Source organism: Protomyctophum bolini, assembly GCF_963924005.1.
Source record: "Protomyctophum bolini genome assembly, chromosome: 2".
NCBI lineage: Eukaryota > Metazoa > Chordata > Actinopteri > Myctophiformes > Myctophidae > Protomyctophum > Protomyctophum bolini.
The window spans coordinates 28155428-28176671 of record NC_137863.1 but is presented as its reverse complement, the minus strand read 5'-3'; the positions used below and the strand labels follow the sequence as shown (position 1 = coordinate 28176671).

Here is a 21244-nt window from a genome sequence, read left to right as displayed (position 1 = left end):
TGTATCTTCCTCTCAACTCAACAAACCTTTTCTATATAAGGGGGGGGGGGGGGGGGGGGGGGGGGTGAGGGTCATGAGGGGATTGTAATTCTGATAAAGGTCAATGGCCTTCACAAAAACGCAAGCACACAATGTATTGTCTCTAAAATGTCATTGTACAGTTAAGAGTTCTATTCACTGGAGCAAAGTGCACCAATTAGAAACATTAATTGAAAGGTATGTCACTGACTGTAGGCTATGTTACCATTTAAAAATAGCATGTTATTGCCAGAGCTGGAAGTCAAAGATTTTAAACCGTCAAAGGCAGGTGCTTTATAACTATATAACTGATTCGAATTTGATGAATGATCTTCTGTATCTGTGATTTTTCTTCAGCTTTTTTGTTGCAAATTAACTTTATACATTCATAGTGCAACTTGTTCATCTAAACTTAAACTAAAACGAATTTCTTATCTTCTCAGTAATAGATATTCAAGTGTTTGTTGGGTTCATGTAAGGAGATCCTGAAGAGGAACATTATGAAGACCAGCTGGTGGCCCGGTTTGGCTCCAGTGTAGATCTGAAAAAATAAGGCCTGAATGTACAACCATTGTACAACATAAGAGCATTAATTAGAGTAAAGTAGTATTTTGTTTCATGTACAGTTGAGTTTCACTTTATATTAAGATGGTAATTCCAATTTTCTGTTAAAATCAACTTATGGATACTGTATTTTAACTGGGAATTGAATTAATTATAAAATATCCATAAAGCATTGTGCCAAGTTCCATGTGTGATTCAACTCAGCATGCAATGCTTTGTTTCAATTTGAATTAAAAAGCTCATTGACTGTAGAAAGAAAACGATTTAAGATACGAAACGATTTAAATATTTAGTATCATTTAAGCAAATTGTATTTATTTATCTAATCACATCGTAACTATTTTGAAGTACCATGAATAGTATACTGTGAAGAGTACGTTACTAGTTTATTAGTTTATAACTGTAAACATACATTTATATTGACATGTTGCTTTGAACACTACTTTTGGCTCATAAAATTGTGTTGCCTACTTTCAACAAAAATAAAGATATCTGATCATTTTCTAAATTACAAACATACAGCAAATAAAGATGACTTTAATGTTCAAGTTTTCTGGATTTTTTTTTTATTTGAGTTATAAAATGTGAAGTGCCATCAGCAAACTCTGCGGTTTGCCAACCTGCTTTGTTACAAGTATTTACACCCAAAAAGTCAAGGATTTCCATCCCATAATTCCATACCTCACAGTCCTGTAATTCCATGGATTGAAATATCTTGGTATCAAGTTGTCCCAAGTTCCATTGTCAAAGTTTTAAATATTTAAAATATTTACAAAGTCCAGTATTCCAAAACTCCCAAGTCACACTGTAGCTTGTTTAATGCAAAGGCAGGTGCAAGAGCTTTAACTGATTCAGTAGTGTGACAATGAAACAGTTGAGCTGGTGGAATTAAAGGAGTTGTTAAACTGACATGGTCCTCTCTACAAGATCAAGTTTTAGAAGGTAATTATTCCTCTTCTAAAGGAAAGGCTAGACAAGGAAGTGTGTAGTTAATGTACATATTGAAATGTCAATTTTGACATTGTAGAACACCAGCTTCCATGATCCTTTCTTGTGAAGAACTGAACGACAAATGAATCATTAAAAAGAGAAAAAAAGGCCACCCAGTCACTCATTCTTCTTCCAGATTTAGTTTTTCTTCGGAGTATCTCAAGTCAAAAATAAAACTCCCCCAATAAATACAAATACAGCAGAGAAATGATCAAATAAGACTGCACAGAGTTCTGGTCTGGTGACCCAAAAAAAAGAAAAAGATATGGAAAAAGTAAAATATCCGATAGGATGTTTCCTCACATGTCGTGTCCAGGAAAAAAAAAATCAAAATCTGTTATTCCTCTTTTCCTGAGGCTCATCATGAAAAATGTCCACTGATGAGTCAGTTCCCAGCCGTGAAGATTACACAGAGGTAATGACAATCATTAGGTGGGGCGAGATACTAGAGATCCGGTTGAGGAGGTCAGGAGCTAGCTGAGACAGGTGGCTTTCCGAAAACTCACATGGCGGGAAAATCTGCAGCACGTAAGCAGGCTGGGGAAACAAAGTATCAAAATATGTTAAGAGTGATTTATACTTACCGGTAGCTTAGTTTATTTTAACACCTGCTCATAACTATCTACAAGCTCCCAATGTGTTAGTGGTGTGAGCTTCTAGATCTGCTAGCCGCAAGGCACATCAAGGGTATCCATAATACTCCCAAATCTTCCATTTGACAGCCCTCTTTGTGAGATAGACAGAGCTTGGGTTAACCTAGTCTCGAGCCTAAGTTTCACAAAAATGCACTGTCATTTGAGCAAGTTTCTATCAATAAACTCAGTTAAGTCACAATTCTTCTAATGGTTCCTTTGCTCTGTGTGTGTGTATGCATGCATGCATGCATCAGACTTTTCTAGCTTACAAAGGCTGTCAATGGAAGAAATTGCAAATGAGAGGTTATGGATACCCTTCAAGTTGATTACGGCTATACAGTACATTTTCTGTGTGACACGGCACAAGTATGTAACTGAGACTTTAGACATGATTTTCCTGGGTCGTGGCTCAGCGGTCCAGGCACCGTGGCTGGTAATCCAGTCTGGCAGTGTGCCGTGGGTTCGACTCCCGATCCTCACGACCTTTACTGCATGTCACCCCCCCGTCTCTCTCCCCATTTCCTGTCAGCCTACTGTCTGTCCCTCCATAAAAAATAAATAAAGGCGAAAGCCAAAAAAAAAAATATATATATATATATATACACACATGATTTTAACCATCCCTGCCGCCACTAGATGGCTCAGAGTGCCACGGTTTTAGCCCTATGTGGACTCTTTAAAGGGACACTTCACCCTTTTTGCAAAAAAATATATGTCAATGACGTTTAGAAGCTTTAGATCACTTTCCTGGGGGTATTTATGTGTGTAATATGTGGTTTTAGATATTTTAGATTGTAGCAGTGAGCCTGGTGTCTCTGATGTCATGGACACTGGTCTCACTACCTTCCTGGACTACAATTCCCATAATTCTTTGGTGCACTGCTCCTCCTTGTGGATAGGGGGGAGAGCTGTCTTACTGAGACAACATGTAGTCCAGGAAGGAAGTGAGCCCAGTGTCCATGACATCAAAGACAACAGGCTCACTGCTACAATCTAAAATATCTAAAACCACATATTACACACATAAAGACCCCAGGAAAGTGTTCTAAAGCTTCTAAACGTCATTAACATATACTGCGTGTCCCTTTAAGAAGCACTTCCGGAACATGGAAGCATTTCAGGGGTGCGCCCTAGATCCATGGTCAGTGATCACAACAGCTAATATATATATATATTAGATTTTTTTTTCCCAGTATAAAAGTCCATGTCGTCCATGGCATACTGTAACCATAAATGTAGGTCGTCCAATGTAGTCCTTGGCAGGGAAGGAAAAACCCAAAATATTACCTAAGTAAACAGGTTCCTTCCCAGAGTATTCGGTGATGTACACTAACCCAAGGAGTTTGTGAAAAACATTTAATTTGGGAGATTTTAAATTAATTTCAAATCTATGGTATTAAACCAGCAGGATCATTCATCCTTGGCAGACAAATATTATGTTAGGCATCAGGGGAAAAACATGCAAAGAAGCCATCAAAAATAAAACATTAAACAACAAATGTACCAACAAGAGGCATACCTGATTGGAACCTGGGTTAGGGATGTTTATGATACCAGCAGCCAACTTTGCCTGCAAGTAGTTAATGAAAGCAGCCTTCAGATTCTGCGTTTGATTTAGGACGTCATCTTGGTCTCGTCCGCATGGCAAAGCTAGGAGGAGACAGAAGTCTGTGTCCCCCTGGAGTAGAAACAAAATGGTGTTGGCAAACTTTGGAGTTCTACATAGTGAGAAATGTTTCACTTTTACAGTTCACTGTTGACAAATTACAACAGAAACAAACCGTCATTCTTCTGGCCACACTCTCCAGTTGGGATGCCTCTAGTCTCATTCTCTGGACAATTCGTAGCAATGCTCCTCCCTCTTGTAGAGGCAGTGATCGATGAGCCAAAGCCTTGTTGCCACAGACAAAGTGCAGCTGGACAGCAGCTGTGTCATTCTTTAATGCCAACAGGCCTTGCCACACAATGGGATATTTCTGTTAAAATGGAGAGAGGAAAATCAATTAATAATGCCAACCGAGTCCATTGAAACCTTATCTTTATTTCAATTGCCCCACATTTCCCCATGAAATCTAATCTTACTGTGAGCAGCTGCACCATGTTGACAGGTTGGGTCATCTTGCCGTCAGTTTTTACTTGATGGTCTGCACCCTAAGGACCAAAATAAAATGTTATACTAGGTTACAATCCAATTGTTTCTGAAGCATTGTGGCACAACAGAAAATCAAACAAATCAATTGATTATAATCAATCATAATAAAATAATCAGTGCAAAATCAGATCTACAAACTATTTTTGCATGAAACAGTATCAAATAGGGTTTAAGTGGTTAATCAGCCTTTTGATTGATCTATTGAGTCAGTTATTTAAAAAAATCTAAACTCAATGAGAAATGTAATATAAATGGTTTGATTTAATTATGAAATAAAAAAAACTTCTTGATTTGATCAGTGGTAAAAGTAATCAATTGAATATCAGCTGAGAGCCCTAGGCTAGTACACAGCTGTAAGGTATAAACTCACCATGGCTGGTGTGATGTTCAGTGGAGGCTGGTTGAGTCCAACAGGAGATGTCTCTGTGATTTGAGAATGGATACTCCTTGGGTTAGTGTACATCACCGAATACTCTGGGAAGGAACTGCTAGGTCCTGGTGGCATTATCTGAACTCTCTGGGGGGATGCCATGGCAGGACCAGGTGTTCGTATGCTCATTATTCCATCCTTACCAAGAGGAGAATGGGACCTCTTTCCCTCCAGTGGCTTGGTAACATCCTTCTCAGACACAGCTTTTGTCAATACGTGGGGTCTCGGTGACAAGGATAAAGGTATGTTGGAAGATGTCGATGAGGGGGGAATGGACTCTTGGATGTGTCCAGCAAGCGGATCTGCAGCTGTGCGCTCGCCCGGCTGGTGTAAGAGCACACGCATATCTCTTTGTGCCATGTATGGATCCAACTGTATCCCACCACGCAGAGAAGCGCGGGAATCCGACTGCATAGTCTCTGCTTTTAGCTGTGTAGCAGATTGTCGGCCAGCAGCCTGGAGAGTTGGGAAGCGTCGCGTTTCATCCTGTTCTCCCTCATGGCTCCTTACAGAACTGGGATTAACCTTGAGAACCATGTCCCTGCTAACAGCCTGCGGTGAAGTTGGACGCTGTTGTAAGGAACCAGGCCAGGGGGAGGACAGAGACTCAGTGTGCATCCCATAATTCATCACAGAGAGCGGTGGGGTATTGACCCGAACATCACCCTGAACGAGGTGGCCCATTTGGCTAACACGGTGAGGAGACATCCTCCCTATGCTTCCATGAGCACTGTGGGGAGGCATGATAACCGACTGTTCTGAGTGATGCACACCAGACACATACTGTTGCATAGCAGGTAGGCCAGAAGGTAACATCACTGGGATGCCCTTAGGGGACGAAGAACCTATGGGTGAGGACACTTTAGCAAATGGAGAATGTGAATGCCCCGATTTCCGGGGGGAACGTGGTTCCTGCTTGACTGCACCGAGGTGAGATGCAGTTCTGTCACCAGCAGCACCTGACACAAAACCTACATGGTTGCCAGGTGGAGAGGGTAAGTGGGGACTTATCGCTGGACTAATAGCAGAGGTCCAAGATGATTTGGCACCATCTGCACTGTGAGGATCACCACTTTCCACTTTCTTTTGATGTTTCATTAACATGTACTCTGAATGATGGTAACCCATTACTTGCTGGTTTCCCACTCCTTGTTGAAGACGCTTCACTACACCTTGGGGTCCAGACTGGTACGGCAAGTCCATCTTCTCCAAACCTGTGCTTTCTTGTTTAATAGAAGATGAGGCTGACTGTGACTTGCCAGAATGCCCATGGTCTATCTGTGAAGGAGGCCCCTTTGCAGTCCCTGATTGAGTGTGTGTGTACAACTCCTGTTTAATCTGGGGCATGGAAACCAACTGCTGAGATTCCATGTCAACTGCTGTTGCTTGTGGGATCTGACTTATCTTTGCACTAATCCGCTGCAGTCCCTCAATTTTCTGTCCAGAGTGGCTTAATACTACCACACCTTCAGAAGTATTCACCCTCAGACCTGGGCTAGAGCCAGTGCTAAGAGTGGAGCTCTCAACAAGGAAGCGCCCAGCACTTCCACCCTCTTCTCCAACAGATGGCCCATGATACGATCCACTCTCATCAATACTGGGCCGATAGGCCTGTTTGGGAAGAGCCATATCTAAGCATGGATTTGCAGCCGTCATGGGTGCCTTCTCTTCAGTGTCAGGGGGATTGCAAACACGACTGATAACGGAAGTAGCAGTGGACGCAATAACAGAGATCACAGACTTTGTCTCAGGAGATGGCAGTGAGGCTGGAGATCGGACAATGGGCTGAGCCGAATGAGTTGGCATTCTACTTTCTGATAGCGGTGGTGACTTGTTTGGCAGAATTGGCACAACAGCTGATGGAGTGTTACTGTCAGACAGATGTTGATCTCGAGCGGTAGATAGATTACTAGGAACCGGAATTACGCCCGGCAGTGAAATGTTTTTGTGTTTCATAAGAATTCGCCGTAGGTCACCGATGTTATGATCAGTATCTGCGTTGTCATTTTCAGAGGATAAAGGCTGGTTTTCCAATGATGTGACTGGTATGACAGGTGAAGAGGGAACGCCTGTGTCTTTAGATTGGTTGTGCCAGTCTGGTGGGGAAACGGGTAATCTATTTGTCTGAAGGGGCCTGACATTTACCTGGCTGGGAGGTGGTGACAAGGAAGGGGAGATGCACTCAGATGGTACCAGCGGAGGCTTTGGACAGGTAGGACTTTTGGACTGAGGACAGATGGGTCGAAGATGCTGATGTTGCTCTTCTGGAGATGATTTTGACTCAGTGTTTATATCTTTAGCCTTGATGGTCAAAGGCTCAGGTTCTGACTTCCATGTAGTAGAAGTAATGACAGCTGCTGCTGCTGGAGCTGCCTCTGAAGGACTCTTTATGTTGGAGAGTGCGCCATCTGATGGAGGAGCCGAGGTTTCCCCAGGCAATGATCTGGCTTCCTTTGAGTCCTTTTTACCTGATCTTTGGCTTTTAGAACGTTTAGGTGTTTTAGCTCTTCCCTTGGCACCTTTCTTTGGTGTAGCAGGGAAGAGAGGCTCCTCAGTTATGTTAGGTGCATCCGTTGCTGGTTCATCCTCCTTGGTTGGCTCAATAAAGACTTGCAACTCTGGTTCTGAATCTACACCTCCACTGATTACTGGGGGTGCTTGGGATACAGGAACAGCTGCAGGCATATCCTCAGCAGTGATGGAATCAATAGCAGCCATGAGCTCCGTCTCACTTGCAGGATTAGATGGCTTTTCTTCTTCTGTGTTACATTTAATCTCAGTTGGAGGAGCAGGTGGAGTAGGTGGAGTAGATGGCTCTGCTGGCAGGGATGGATCTGCAAGTTTAGCAATGTTCTCCACAGCCTGCACCAATTCAAGCTCTTGGGTGAGTACGCTTTTGGGTGCATCCAGAGGTTGGCTGTCGTCTGCTGTATCTTCTTCCTTGTCTTCTTTGTCAGATGCCATTTTAGTAGTCTCCGATATTTGATCGGGGCTAACCTTTTTGGAACACTCCTCTTGACTCCCAAGGTCTTCCTCCCCTAATTGAAGTAGTTCTTTAACCTCTGTGACATTAAGTCTGATTTTTAGGTTCTTGAGGACTGGAGACTTGGGCGTACGTGTTAACTTGGATTTTCCTCTAACAATCTTTTCTTTCTCCAAAGATTTCTCATCTAAACACGGTGACTCTATATCAGTTGGTTTAGCTTCACATGCACTTTCCTCAATCAGCATGGTTTTCTCTTCGCCCGTCTCCATTTGATCTTTGTCAGCTACTTGATGCTTATCTTCTTTATTTGGTTCAGCTTTAATTGAGGGGTCACCTTTACATGGATCCTCCAATGTAACGTTATCTTCATCTGTAAATTCCATTTCCTGATCATCTTCAGACCGTTCAGTTTTTTCCCCCTTTCGACCTGGTCCTCCTTCCTTTACGTTATGAGGAGAATGTTTGCCTTTTGACACTCTAGGAATTCGTTCACTTTCTGATTCATTAGAGTCCACATCTTTAGTGTCAACTTTCGATTTATCCCCTCGAGCTGTTGTACCATCTTCACCCTGTCTGCGGTTTTTAGGAGGCCGGCCACGTCTGGAGTTGGACACTGGTACTGTCGAATCTTGCTCCACATTTTGTTGTGGGGTTGCTGCATCTTTATCTACACCACGCTTGCGTGCCGAGCGTGGTGACTCAGTCATGTCTTTTCCAGTCCGCTTTGTGTCATCATCTTCAACAGGCGTGGCATATACAGATTTGACATTTCGTCGCCTTGCTCGCCCCACTGATATGCTCTGCTCCGTGACGTCAGAGTCTGTTCCATGAATGGGAGACTTGCCTGTGGATTTGGACTCTGAACTGACCTTCAATGGCTCTGCTCTGGGGGATGACCCACGTTTCGTGCGTTCACTCTTACGTGTGGCTTGTTTTTCAGAGGCAGAAATGACAGGGGCTGTGGCAACTGGAACAGGGGACTGTTTATTCTTTTTGTTCTTTTGCTCTTTTGTTCTTTGTTCTTTATGTGGCGGTGAGGCTGGCTCCTCATTTGTGTCATTATCTATATGCATCTGCTCTTTAAGTTTATTTTCCCCTTCAGGTTCTGGTACTGCTTTAGTGCAAGTGTAATGGGCCTCCTTTTTTAAGACGTCCATCTCCTCTACCAGGCTGGGTGTTGTGGAACTTGTGGCTTCATTTAATTCTTGTGTTGGCTCTGGAATCGGATCAAGCTCTGGTTCAGAAGTGCTCACAAACTCTTGAGCATCACTATTACATGTTTGTTCTTTATTAAGAGGTTTAATATCTTCAATAATATCAGTTTTCGCTTCAGAGGGAGATACTTTACCTCTATCCATTGTATAAACAGGCTCTTGAGCTGCTACAGATATATGGCCAGAATCAGTTGGTGGGGGGGTTGTGGGCACAAGATACTCATTTTCTTCTTTTAATTCTCCCTTTTTTGTTGATGCATTTAGTAGTGGCTCAGGGGAAGGACTTGACACAATAGATTTATCTTGTGAGGACATCTCCTTGGGCAAGGGTTGGGAAACAAAACTGGGCACCAGGTGAGGTTCAGAAACTGGCTCCTCTGCAGGGCTAATGGGTTTTATTTCTGGCTCCATTGCAGGTTCTGAAATTCTAGGAGATTGTGAATAATGTTGTTCTGAATCTGTTGCCTTTTCAACTCGATTTTCTTCATCTGCCAGCATCTGCAGTTTCTGCGCTGCCCCTTTTTCTTCTTTCTGTTGTTGCAGTCGTGTAAGTTCCAGAAAACGACTATGAAAGAGGACAAGAGTTGGTTCAGAGTCAAGCTGGCCATCTGTTGCCCCTTGTTGACCCGTTTGCTGACTCAGCCCCGGGTCAGGCTCCTCATGCCTACGTTCAAGATGTTGGAGTCGCCTTGAATCTTGCTCAAAGATGGAACTGTGAAGGAAGCGGGAAGCAAAAAGCTCTCTGCGTTCGTTTTCTTCTGGCTTGGGCTCCTCCTTTCTCTCCTCAAGTTTGTCTTCAGATCCAATTCTAATCTTTTTCTTCTTCATATACCAAGACGGTGTAGGTCTTGGTGCCACTTCTACCTTCTCAACATCTTTTCTGCTGCGAAAACTTGCAAAGTGAGTATCATAGTCTAAAAATGACCAGTTGTCTTCCCGAGATGAGGAGAGGGATTTTGCACGTTCCAACAAAGCCTTTGTATCTGGAGTGATGTTCTGGTCAAGTGTAAAGGAGTTGAATTTGTACCTCTCAAGATGGGCTAATTTGGGATCTGAAAACCTGTCCACCCGTGGCCTCTCAGTGAACGGTATAGAAGTGGAAGGCATTGGGGAGTGAGGTTTGTTTTCTCTGTCCTCCTCGGAGTCTGATCTTACTTCGCCAGGTTCCAAGTCATGCCAAATGCCATACTCCAAACGCTTGCGATTGTGGATGTTCTTCCCCAAATTTCTAGAGAAGTTTAGGTCAGGTAACAAGTCTTGCTTGACTCTACTCTCCCATCGTTTGTGCTGGTCTTCGTCACAGCCAAGTAATTGAGTATTTGGCTTGCTAATCTGTGTCACGTGTGCCCGTTTAACTGGTGCTTCAAGGTCCGAGTGTATTTTGTCATCATTTCTAGCAAACTCTTTCTGAAGAGAATAGTCGACAAATTCATCCTCTCCAAGGTGAGGGAAATGTTGGTGTCCTGGAGAGGCAGTGTTATTCCAATCATTATCCTCACTCTTTTGTCTAAAGCTCCTGTAGACACGCTCCCTCTTGGCACCTAATTCAGTGTCCAACTGGTCTAGCTTTTTTAGTTTAAAAGATGGGAAATTGTCAGTGACATCTTCAGGTGGCTTGCCGACTTCATGGATGAGACTACGGTGCTCAAAATCCTCAGTTTCACTTCCATGAGGGCTTCCAGTTTTTTCTGATTTATCAGACTCCTGCTGCTGCTGCTGGTGGAGCTTTCTATTTAGCTCCATTTGCTTGCGGTAACTCTGAGAAAGATCAATATCTACATGGTCTTCCCTGTCCTTATCACTTTTGTCGATATCAGCTGTATGAGCACTATATTTTCCTGCACCATGCTGTTCTTGATCTCTTACACTACTGTGGTCAATATTCCCATCATTTGAAAACCTTCTGGATGAATTATGTGCTGGGTGGCGTTTTGACTCCAGTGGGTCTATGGATATGTCTGATGGCTCTCTCTTAACCCTCAGCTCTTCCTGTCCATCCTTTTGTGTGCCAGGAAACGCACCCTTTTCAGTTTTGAACCTTGCATCTCTACGTTGAGAATCTTTGTGCTGTTTTTCACCATCTAGATCTTTCAAGTATGCAGCACTAGATCCCAAATCTGGAGGTTGATTTCCATCTTCCTCCTCAAGCCTGCTTCTCTTTGCTCGAATAGTTCTGCCACTGGCATCAGCAAATCGCCTTTTTCTTGCAGCGAGGCGATCGGAATCCAACAAAGAATCTTTTACTTCATTTCCAATATCTCCCTTTAGGTGTTTCTTACTTCGGTTTTTCCCATCCTTTTCTAAACTATCACCTCTTCCCATTTCAGATCTTTCAATTTTTATAGTTTCAAGGTGAGAGGCTGACATTGGATCTGGAGTGACTGGGTCACTCTCCACCTTATACCTTTGCCTCTCATGGCCATCTTGGTCTGATAACTTTCCCCTGCCAGAACCTCCATCAAAACCAGCTTCCAGCTCCGTTTCAGGTTGTAGGGTGGATGGGGACTGCCCCTTTCCTTTCCTTGATTTAATCTTCTCTCCTTTATCTTTGTCACCCTTCTCCTTTCGCCGTGCACGCTTGCTTTTCTCAGCACCTGCCACACGTTCACCTTGACTGTTTTTATCTGTCTTGTCACTCTTTGAGCTGTGTTCCAGTGGGGTTTTGTCCGATTTGTCAAAGTGTGGTGGTGAGAGTGAGCCGACACTGCCACTTGGCTCAGATGACTGGCTATACACCCTTCGTTCAGAGTCTCTAGGGGCACGTTCAGATGGTGATGGGGAAACTGCAGGAGTAATAGGTCTCCGTGGGTGGGAGGGGCTCCACCGGCCACGGTCAGCCTCAAACCGTTCACGTTCTCTTTCTCGCTCCCTCTGAATGTATGTGTACTTCCGAATGTCCTGCTCAAAGGGGTCTCTATAATCCCTGTACTCTCTGGGGTCCTCATGGTAACGTGGGTCAAAGTGTTCCCCCTGATAATGTTCCAGCTCAGGAAAACGCTCTCTGCTACGAGTAGGATATTCCCTACGAGCTTCTTCTGGATAGATGCCAGGGGTTCGTACATTCTCAAAGAAAGCTCTTTCTGCTGGAAATTCATGGTATGGAGGTCTGCGTGGTTCCTCTCTATAACAACAAAGGGAAGAGAGAGAAGCAAAAATGAAGAAAACTTTCAATTGATGTATGGTTGTATGGTGCAAATAGTAGGATCATACAACCTAAAACCATATCAATACCTGTGATTGAGTCATCATTGGGATATTATTGCAAATAATGTGTAGGACTACCATAATTTGTAAACCACGGGAAATTCATACAAATAACAGATTCTATTTTTGGGGATAAACCAATTAATTAATTGACAATGATTGAATTATGATGATGTTGTAATGTTTTATCTAGGGCCAGCCGTATTAAAGGGGGTGTCAGTGATTTCAGTCAAAAACCCTTAGGTTTCGTTTTTGCCTTGGGACACAAGCTTTCATCCAATCAGGATAGAGAACAAAAACGAAACCTAAGGTTTTTTGACCCCCAGGGGTTAACTGGGGAAAGGGAGGAACTCCTTATATGGTCAGCACACTCTATAGTAAAGAGGATTATCACAACAAAACAAAAAAAGAAGTGATATTTGAATTAAGTGAAATCACTGACTCTACCTTTAATGTAAATTGTATTGGTAACTTTGACTGCACAATAGCATCCCATTTAACCTCCTTGTATAGGCCTATATTTATTAACCCAAATTAATTCAGCATTATTTTATTGATCGGTCAGGCCTGAGGCCTACCATACCAGGCCTCAGGCCTACCATTGCACATCTACAGTATGCACGGAATATCTATGTTCACAGTGAAAGGGGGTGTTGTTGAGAAGAACCAGCCATTGGCACTTTACCGTCTTTCAGTAGGAATTTCATAGAAGTCTCTAATGTCTTGTCCTGATGACTGCATAGACCTATAGAATGCCATCTGACTCTCTTGACTGGCAAAATCCACCTTTGGAGAGAAAATATTGATTAGGTAAAGTAAGATTACAATATATTCTAAAGATTATGCAACCATGTTCTGTTCTTTACCTTTATTTTATTGCCCCCAATCTTCCAGCCTTTGGTCTCCCTGACAGCTGCCTGAGCAAAGTCTGTGTTGTTGTACTGGATGAGAGCCATCCCTTTCAATCTATCAAATACAACCTATCCAAAAGGACAGATGAAATTTGTAATTAGAAATTTCTTGCACAATACACTTAAAAATAGAAAGCACTTTGGCTATAGACAAAATATTAACCTTGACTACATGTCCATAGCGGCAGAAATGCCGAGTGAGGTACTGCTCTGTAATGTTGGAAGCCAAACCGTCTAGCCAAACACATGTAGTGGGCATACTCTTCCCAAAGCCAAGCTAAAGAAAGAAAGAAGAAAATATATAATTGACATAAAGTGACAATTTGATTAAGGGCACGCATATGTAGATAATGGTTGGTCGCTGAAACTACCTTTAGTCTGTTGCTTCCCAGATATTCTCCATCCATCTTTTTAATTGCTTTGCAGACACTGGCAATATCAGAGTACTGTACAAAAGCATATTGTGGAACTCCGTTTACTTTCTTGATGTCAATGTCCTGAGGAGAAAAAGGCAAGACAATTACGTTCATGCTTACATTTTAAGTCCATTCATTTACTTTACTCTCATCCCATGGTTTGGAAACGTACCACAATTTCACCAAAGCGCTGAAATATGTCCAGTAGTTGTTGATAACTAGTGGTCTTTTCAAGGTTGCCTATAAACAGTGTCCTTGTGGCCTTGGGATGGAACTCGTCTATCCGTCCATCCAATGGTCTAAACTCATTTTCACTCTCGGTCTCTGATGGAAGGATATGTCTTTATATTAATATCGTAGTGAAACGAATAGATATCAATTTGCTGACCCATTTTTCACAAGCACACACAGTGCAAAAAAAAACTTACGCTTACCAGGGCCATTCCAGGCTGAGACCTCAATGAGCATGCCAAAGAATAGCTTTCCTTTCGAGACCGTCAGGGCTTTTTCTTGATCTTCCTGCTGTCTGAAGAACACCAACCCATACCGGTCTTCTGACGCCCCATGGATTTGCACTGATGTTACTTTCCCATGTTTCTTGAATTCATGGAAGAGTCCATCTTTTAAACTAGTGTCTGGAGGAAAACATATGACGGCTTAATCATTCTGTAATCTGTCTGCAATGTTAATCATTCTGCAATCTGTGTCTGCAATGTTAAAACAGCTTGCATTAAAAAACGGACAGCAATGATGGCTGCAGAGTTCAATAATATTACACAGTGATCTCATGAATAAGGTATGACTTGCACGGTTGCACCCAGTGTTTATTTTATTTTTCTGTGTTGGACATTATTTAAAGTCCCATTGTCAAGAGCAGTCAACACTATAGATCAGTATTTGGTTTACAAACTTTTTAGCTCAAGACCCAAAAGAGAAATTTGATGTCTCCCCGGGACCCAAACTAGTGAAAATAGCCCAACTACAAGATATATGTCAACTACATGTGATGCAATCTTGTAGAGCTGCTATTTTCTCTACTTAATTCCCCCCCCCCCCCACCCCCCACCTTAAAAAGAAAATGTATGAATTACTAACAACAAATAAAGGGACATTTACTCGCAAACCATACAAATTGGTCCGTGACCCTTATAGGTCCTGATCCACTGTCTGGGAAACAGTGCTGTAGTGTAGATGACTCAACAAAAATGACTTCATCCCACAAGGCCATTATTCTGCCCTACAGAGTGGCATTGACAGACAACCAAACAGAAAGGTCCTATCTGATTGATTTAAACTACGTTAAACTAACTTTGACACTCACTTTATGCACCACGGAGTGAGTAATCATTATAATCAATTATCAATTATTTGGAAAAGCCAGTAGCCAGCTGATTCACGTATTTGCTGTGTGTGTGTGTGTGTGTGTGTGTGTGTGTGTGTGTGTGTGTGTGTTCTAATTTATGACGGACAGTTTTAACACTTTCCCTGTTTCCATCCCTCAGAATTTCACTTTCTATAACTGATCTTTATATCAAATTCAGTAAGCATTTTATTTCAAATATGTTCATTAACTGACCTGTGGAGCGCACTGGTAGGTTTTGGACCCTAATTCCAAAGCTTCTACGTGGCTCATCTGAATCCAGAGTCATGGATGACTGGGGCGGTACATGTGTAGCAGACGACTGCACAGAGCGTGCACGGGACCCATCACTTGAACTGCTATTTGAATCACTGCTGCCAAAACAGACAATGTGACAAAACATAAGCACAACTGTCAATAGGATATTTGGTCAAAACATGGCTTTTCCTCATGAAAAAAAGATTTTTGGTCACTATAGCACTTAACGAATTATAACATCTCACCTGCCACTACCCGTGCTGCTGCTGCTGCTGACTGAATCAGAGCTTGAGGATCTGCTGTGGGACCGAGAACGTGGGCCTCTCCCAGGCGACAGAGGAGCTCTTTTTGGGGAATGGGGAGCTTTGGGGGTTTGTCCTGTGGTCCGTTGCGGAGAAGGATGGCGTGACTGTGAGGAATGAGATGATCGGCTGCGACGGTGATGATAAGTTCTGTCAACACGCCGCCCTCTGTCATCTCTATAGAGCTCACGGCGTGCAGCACTTGTAAGAGTAAATGGGTCACGAATCCTGGACTCAAAATGTGGGTCTGATGCATCAAAGCTTGCAGCCATAGTACTGCTCCCAGGGCCAGCAGCAGCAAACATGGAACGGTCACGGTAATAATCAGCATTGTAGTGACGCTGTCTGTCAAAAGATCCACTGCGATCATGGTGTCCATAGGGGCTGTGATCATATGCACGTTCCCGGCTTTCTGAGCTACTGTAAAACAAGAACAGGTTTGAGGGGGAAATGGGAGAGAAAGTTATTTTTATTTTAAACAGTTAAACAGAAAACTGATATTCTAAGAGATACATTGCATCCTATGCAACAGTGAAATTCTACAAATGCAGTATTCTTAAAGTACTCACAGAGAAGGCCAAAAACTGAGAGAAATTGATTAATTAAATTGCTTCAGTGGTTTAAAGGGAAATATAGTCTTTGACACGCTGGTCCCCTACTTATTGCTTTGATAGTTGAAAAATGGATTTGCCCCTTTAACACATTTTGAACAAAACTACACTGAAGAGGTGCCCTCTTCATGAAAAGTCCCAGAATCCTGAAAAGAAAGGTTGGCTTGGTGGTTCTTTTTGTGCAAAATGTATATTTCCATGAAAGTACGAATTGAAGGGTTTTTTGGGCGTTAATATGTAGAATAATGTGAATCAACCAAATGATTGAACAATCATGAACAATTCTACAAGGAAAGGAGAAAAGAATGAATGGTTTGAGACATTTTTCCTATCAAAGCCATAATGAGAGACATTCAGATGTCAAATACAGTAGTTTTGTCTTGACTGTAAATTCTCTGGTGTTTGCTTCTCTCTAAAGACAGTAGCCAAACGGATCATTTCAATGCAATAGAGCATTAACACTTAAGCACACACACACTTGTCAAACAAGTTTAATTTATAAGTAGCAATAAAACTGTCCAACAATTTTGAGCCAGATTATTATTATGTATATTTATACAAATATTCTATAAAGGCCAAATAGTACATTATTGGTTCAAATGGATATTATTCTTTACTTAGCAAATTAGTTAAATGATTTTGACCAGGCCTCAAAATGACAGGTAAAAAAAGACTATAAGCATTCTATTTGACTGACTGATATAAGACAAGTATTGCTTTTATTTATTATAGTTTTAAGCAGAGCAAAAGCAAGTGGGAGAGCAAGGGATAGATGCCAGTGAGATACTGAGCTGAGTTAAAGACACTGACAGAATGATTCCCATTCTGATTCCAAATGGTCAGTCACTTTTCTTTCTAAAAGCAGTGCAAAACATAAGAAAATGAGACAAGGTGCAAAGGTTAGGAAAGGAGAGATGCAGAAGGCAGAACAATACCAACCTTTTTGGAAAGAAGTTACCGAACCTAATCCAAATACAATCTAGGTGGTGAGATTTGGACAGCCCGAAAAAAACAAGGGCAAAATCATTTGATCTAATTAGGAAAAAAACTGTTCCATTGAAATGTACTGTGCGCAATCGTCGAATGTCGTGTAAAGTACCATGCCAGTGGGTTGATGTGTAATCCACAATTAGGATACTTAATTTCTTCTTTGGATGGAAAAAGGGAAAACAAAATCAAATACATGGATCTCTTAATGGATGTCACGGTCAAGATACGAAAAACACAGCCCACATGAGCTTAAATATATAAACATGAGTAAAAAGAGAAAAATGAATTAATCTTAAATGCATTTCTGCACATTCCAATTGGCATGATCAATAAATGTTCAATCGACAAAAATATATCCATCTTGGTCAGTCTGGTCTTCTGCTTCAAATTGCTATGTTTCACATAAAAAGGGTTATTCCTCTTCTGGAGAATGCACTGCAGATACAATTAAATAGTACACAAGCTTGCCAATTCAAATGAACAAATATCTTTAAAAAAAAAAGGTTCTTAAAAAAAACGTTACTCTTCAGTGTAAGCGACATAATCCTGTTTATGGGCATGGCATACATTCCGTAGTGTAATGGATCCTATACAATGTACTGTATGGACTGTCATGCTTCACCTTCTTGGTTCTAGCAATAACAATCTTCAGATGAATAGTTGCATTTGAACTCGCTTTGAAAAAGTAGATCTCGGTTCCATCTCACAAGGATGTGTTTTTCAGGATCTTCCACCCAGATATTGAGGCCTGACAGCTAAATCCACACTTGAGAAGAGTAATCCAAAGGAATGGAAGTTACACCTATCCAAACTATGGCCCATCCGTACATCCAAGGTTTCGTGCTGCTTACTTCCAAGACGGTACATCCAAACAGAGCATGTATCTGTCTTCATGGTCTTCAATCCATGAATTAAAAAAAACAAAAACATTATCTCCACAAATTTGATTCTCCATATTCTTCTTTGCCATCTCCATATTTAAATGAAAACTAAATATAAATAGTGTCATACAATGCTTATTGCCTATTTAAGCACTACTGGACCCTTACTACATCTTTTCACTAGAATCTTCTTGAATCCATAACTTTACATTATTTACATCCAAAAGAGTGCGTATCCAGAGATGCAATGTTTTGGGGGGTTTTCTTTTACAAAAAGTAGGCCATCCATTGAATGGTGCCGAGATGAGAAATAATTCTGCCCCCAGAGATCTGAGGTCCATAACTTTATTACCCTACCTGCTAAAATATAGGCTATAGAAGTCATATTTAATCCTTTGGTAGACATGATTTACTTCCAGGTTCCAGTAATCCCAGGTTAGATTCCATGATTCAGAAAAAAGAAGAAAAACTAATTCCAAAAAAAAACTCACCAGGATATATTCCCACAAAATGTAATAAATCCAACTCACTGGCATATTCCTCATAGACGTGATATCCAAACGTGAAGGCAAACCTTGAAAGATAGTTAGTTACCTTACCGAATGATAATTATGTACTATAATTTTTTACTTAGATCCCATGAGTGAGGGGAGTCGATTGGGATGGAAAGTGGAACAATCCCTAGATTACCTTTCTGCTACACCTTGCGGCATATATTCCTGTTTTATAACCCAACTTTGTCATTATGATTTAGTGGGATAACATTAATCTTCTAGATTCCCCTATACTTAAAGGGGAGACCTTGTCCACTTACCCATCTATTCTCCGTTCATAACGTCCCTCTCTGGTGTGAAGGGACACTGGGGGTCCAAACACTGGACCAACTGTCCCCCTAGAGAATCCTGTAACATCTCGACTGCTTGCGGGGGAGCCGTCTTCAAGACCCCGAACAGCACTAGGGACAGACCCAGGTTCATTGTAGTCAGTTCGGAGGTCCCTGTCTCCCATCTTGTTGACAGCATTGTGAGCCTTCTGAGCACTTTTGATATCCACAAAATCCACAAAGGCTGCCACACCACCCTCTGATCCCCGCTTCCGCAGAACTTTAACACTCTCCACACGTCCATACCTGAAAGTCAACAGCAATGACAACATTTTTAATAAAAGATACCAAAAAGTAATACTGTGTTGCTCATTTTGAGTACATACAGTATAACATTTATTAAAGTTCCACCTTGTGGTGTGGGTGGCTGACTATGAGTTCCTGACTATGAGTTCTAAATAATACCATTAGTTGGTCGTCCTTCCAGGACCCAGGCCAGTGAGGCCACTGAGCCAGCCTCATGCCAACTGTCAATATGTGACCGCAGACTGGTGTCAATGTAGCAGTGTGATAATGATTACTTCTGTAATGAAAGCTATACAAATTGGATTGTTAGTTATGTGCACTGTGCAGTGTTGGGGCCGTTTGTTGATCTGTTGCACGAGCAACAGCGGCCTTAGCAGTGAGTGCTTACATGGCTATAACGTTAGTGAGTTGGGAGTTGAAGTGAGCTTTCACGGCGATGTAAAATAAAGTGTAGAAGCCTACGACCAGGAGACCACCGCGTTTACCGGCTATTTCACAATCAACAGCAATATTCACACGTTTTAGTTATAACATGTCAGGTTATTTGATCCGTACCCGAAACAGTGTTGACTAGCTTGCTAGTGGCGGTAGCTAGTACTGACGTCAGTCAACTACAGTTTAAGTTAAATAATTTGCTTTGAAGATAACGCAGCCTATGGTTCACTCACTGGCCTGCTTTTATTGACGATTTTCGAACTAAACCATAAACACGCACTTCCACACGTGCCTTTATAAACATTCCGCAACCATTCATACAAGCAATCAAGCTAACAGGCTAACAGGGAGTCTGAACATGGGAACGTCTTCTACAAAATGGTTGGTGGTGTTATGGTGAATGGAGGCGAACATGAGCTAAAGTTCGCCTCACACTGGAACCAAAAACGCATCAGTCAGTGTGAGTGTTTTGAGTAACACGGGTAATTCTTTTTAAAGTCTCACGTAGTCTCATATAAAAGAACATGGCACAAACGTCAACAGGCCTTTGGTTGTTAGTTAGCTCCCTGGCACGCTAGCTACACCAACTCGCTAATATTACACTTTGTTTATACTTGCTCGTGAACAAAACTCCTTCGGTTGATAAAAACTGACGTGTTTAAGTAAATGGGGAAAGTGTCGACGCGACTCGCGTCGACACTTTTCCCAGTTGAAAACACGTACTTTTTTTAAACACAACGACACGCTCGTGCGACCAAGTATTATAAATTAGCCTTCGGTGTTGGACGCAGCGCGCGCTGCCTGCCTGCTCAAAAAACCCTCTCTCCCGTCTTCTTGCGTAACCGTTCGTTCAACGCGAAACCAAAAACCCACCGTTTAAAATGTTCCACAATCTTCTCCTCTCGGACGTGTTCGGGTAAATTTCCGACCCAAAGGTGTCTGGTTTCCCGAACCATCTTGGCGCTCCGCTCCACTTCCCCCCGTCCTACACATATGCTCTGTTTGTGCACGTTTGGATGCTCGCCGGGTCGGTCGGTCAGGAGGTCCGCCTCACAAAATGAACGACGGCGAGAGAGAGAGATTCCGTCAAACGTTGTCCTGCTGCTGCCGTGCGCTGCTGCTGCGGCGGCCTCGGCCTTGCCGCTGATCTGCCGTTCGCTGGGTTCAATCTATGTTTGTGTGTGTGTGTGTGTGTGTGTGTGAGGCGGTGGTGGGGTGCACTCAACTCGTTGTAGCTGGCCGCTGGCTGGCAGTCAGTGGCTGCGCTACGTACGTGCACGGCGATAGCTCCTCCTGGGTGGATTTCCCATTTGCTGTGAATTTGCGCGTACTTGTGAATGCCCCACACACAACATGTGCGCGTTTCGTTGTATTTATTGGCAACAACTTCAAGGAATAGAATTCCGTTTTATGATACGGAATGGGAGGGGTGCGTAGCAATAATGTTGGGTTGCATACACACAACATGGTGGTTGTTACTGGTTAATGTATATTATATGTCTGTGTTAATAGTCTACTTGGCATTCTGATGACCAAATGGAATAGTCATAACAAACATCATGGGGGACGGGGACTTGTGTTAAGTCTGATGCCAACAGCCGTTATTAGCCCAAAATGTTCGATTCTCGTAGAGTTTTTTTTCGATTCTGACTAATCTCTCGTAAATTTTGGGCTAAGCCGTTATAATGCAGTGTAATGAATATGATTATTGATAATGGACACCGAGCGGCTATATAGTGATCATTATAATGTATACTG

The 21244-nt window shown here is 42.3% G+C and overlaps 1 protein-coding gene across 4 annotated transcripts; it reads right to left on the bottom strand.

The window, feature by feature from the left end:
- Positions 1–1118: 1118 nt before the first annotated feature.
- On the bottom strand, positions 1119–20723 carry LOC308332667 (msx2-interacting protein). Of its 4 annotated transcripts, none has more exons than XM_080788677.1 (15): positions 20360–20723; positions 18737–19051; positions 15384–15860; positions 15097–15254; positions 13949–14155; positions 13693–13844; positions 13476–13601; positions 13268–13381; positions 13060–13173; positions 12879–12979; positions 4730–12110; positions 4290–4358; positions 3989–4183; positions 3727–3885; positions 1119–2109 (listed from the first exon to the last, which is right to left on the bottom strand). In XM_080788677.1, exons 1-15 carry the CDS (start codon positions 20440–20442, stop codon positions 1978–1980), a joined length of 9783 nt encoding a protein of 3260 aa, XP_080644803.1. In that variant the 5' UTR covers positions 20443–20723; the 3' UTR covers positions 1119–1977. The 4 variants fall into 4 exon arrangements, with proteins under 4 accessions (XP_080644803.1, XP_080644805.1, XP_080644804.1 ...); XM_080788679.1 differs by having other exon boundaries at positions 13955–14155; XM_080788678.1 differs by having other exon boundaries at positions 15097–15251.
- Positions 20724–21244: the final 521 nt, after the last annotated feature.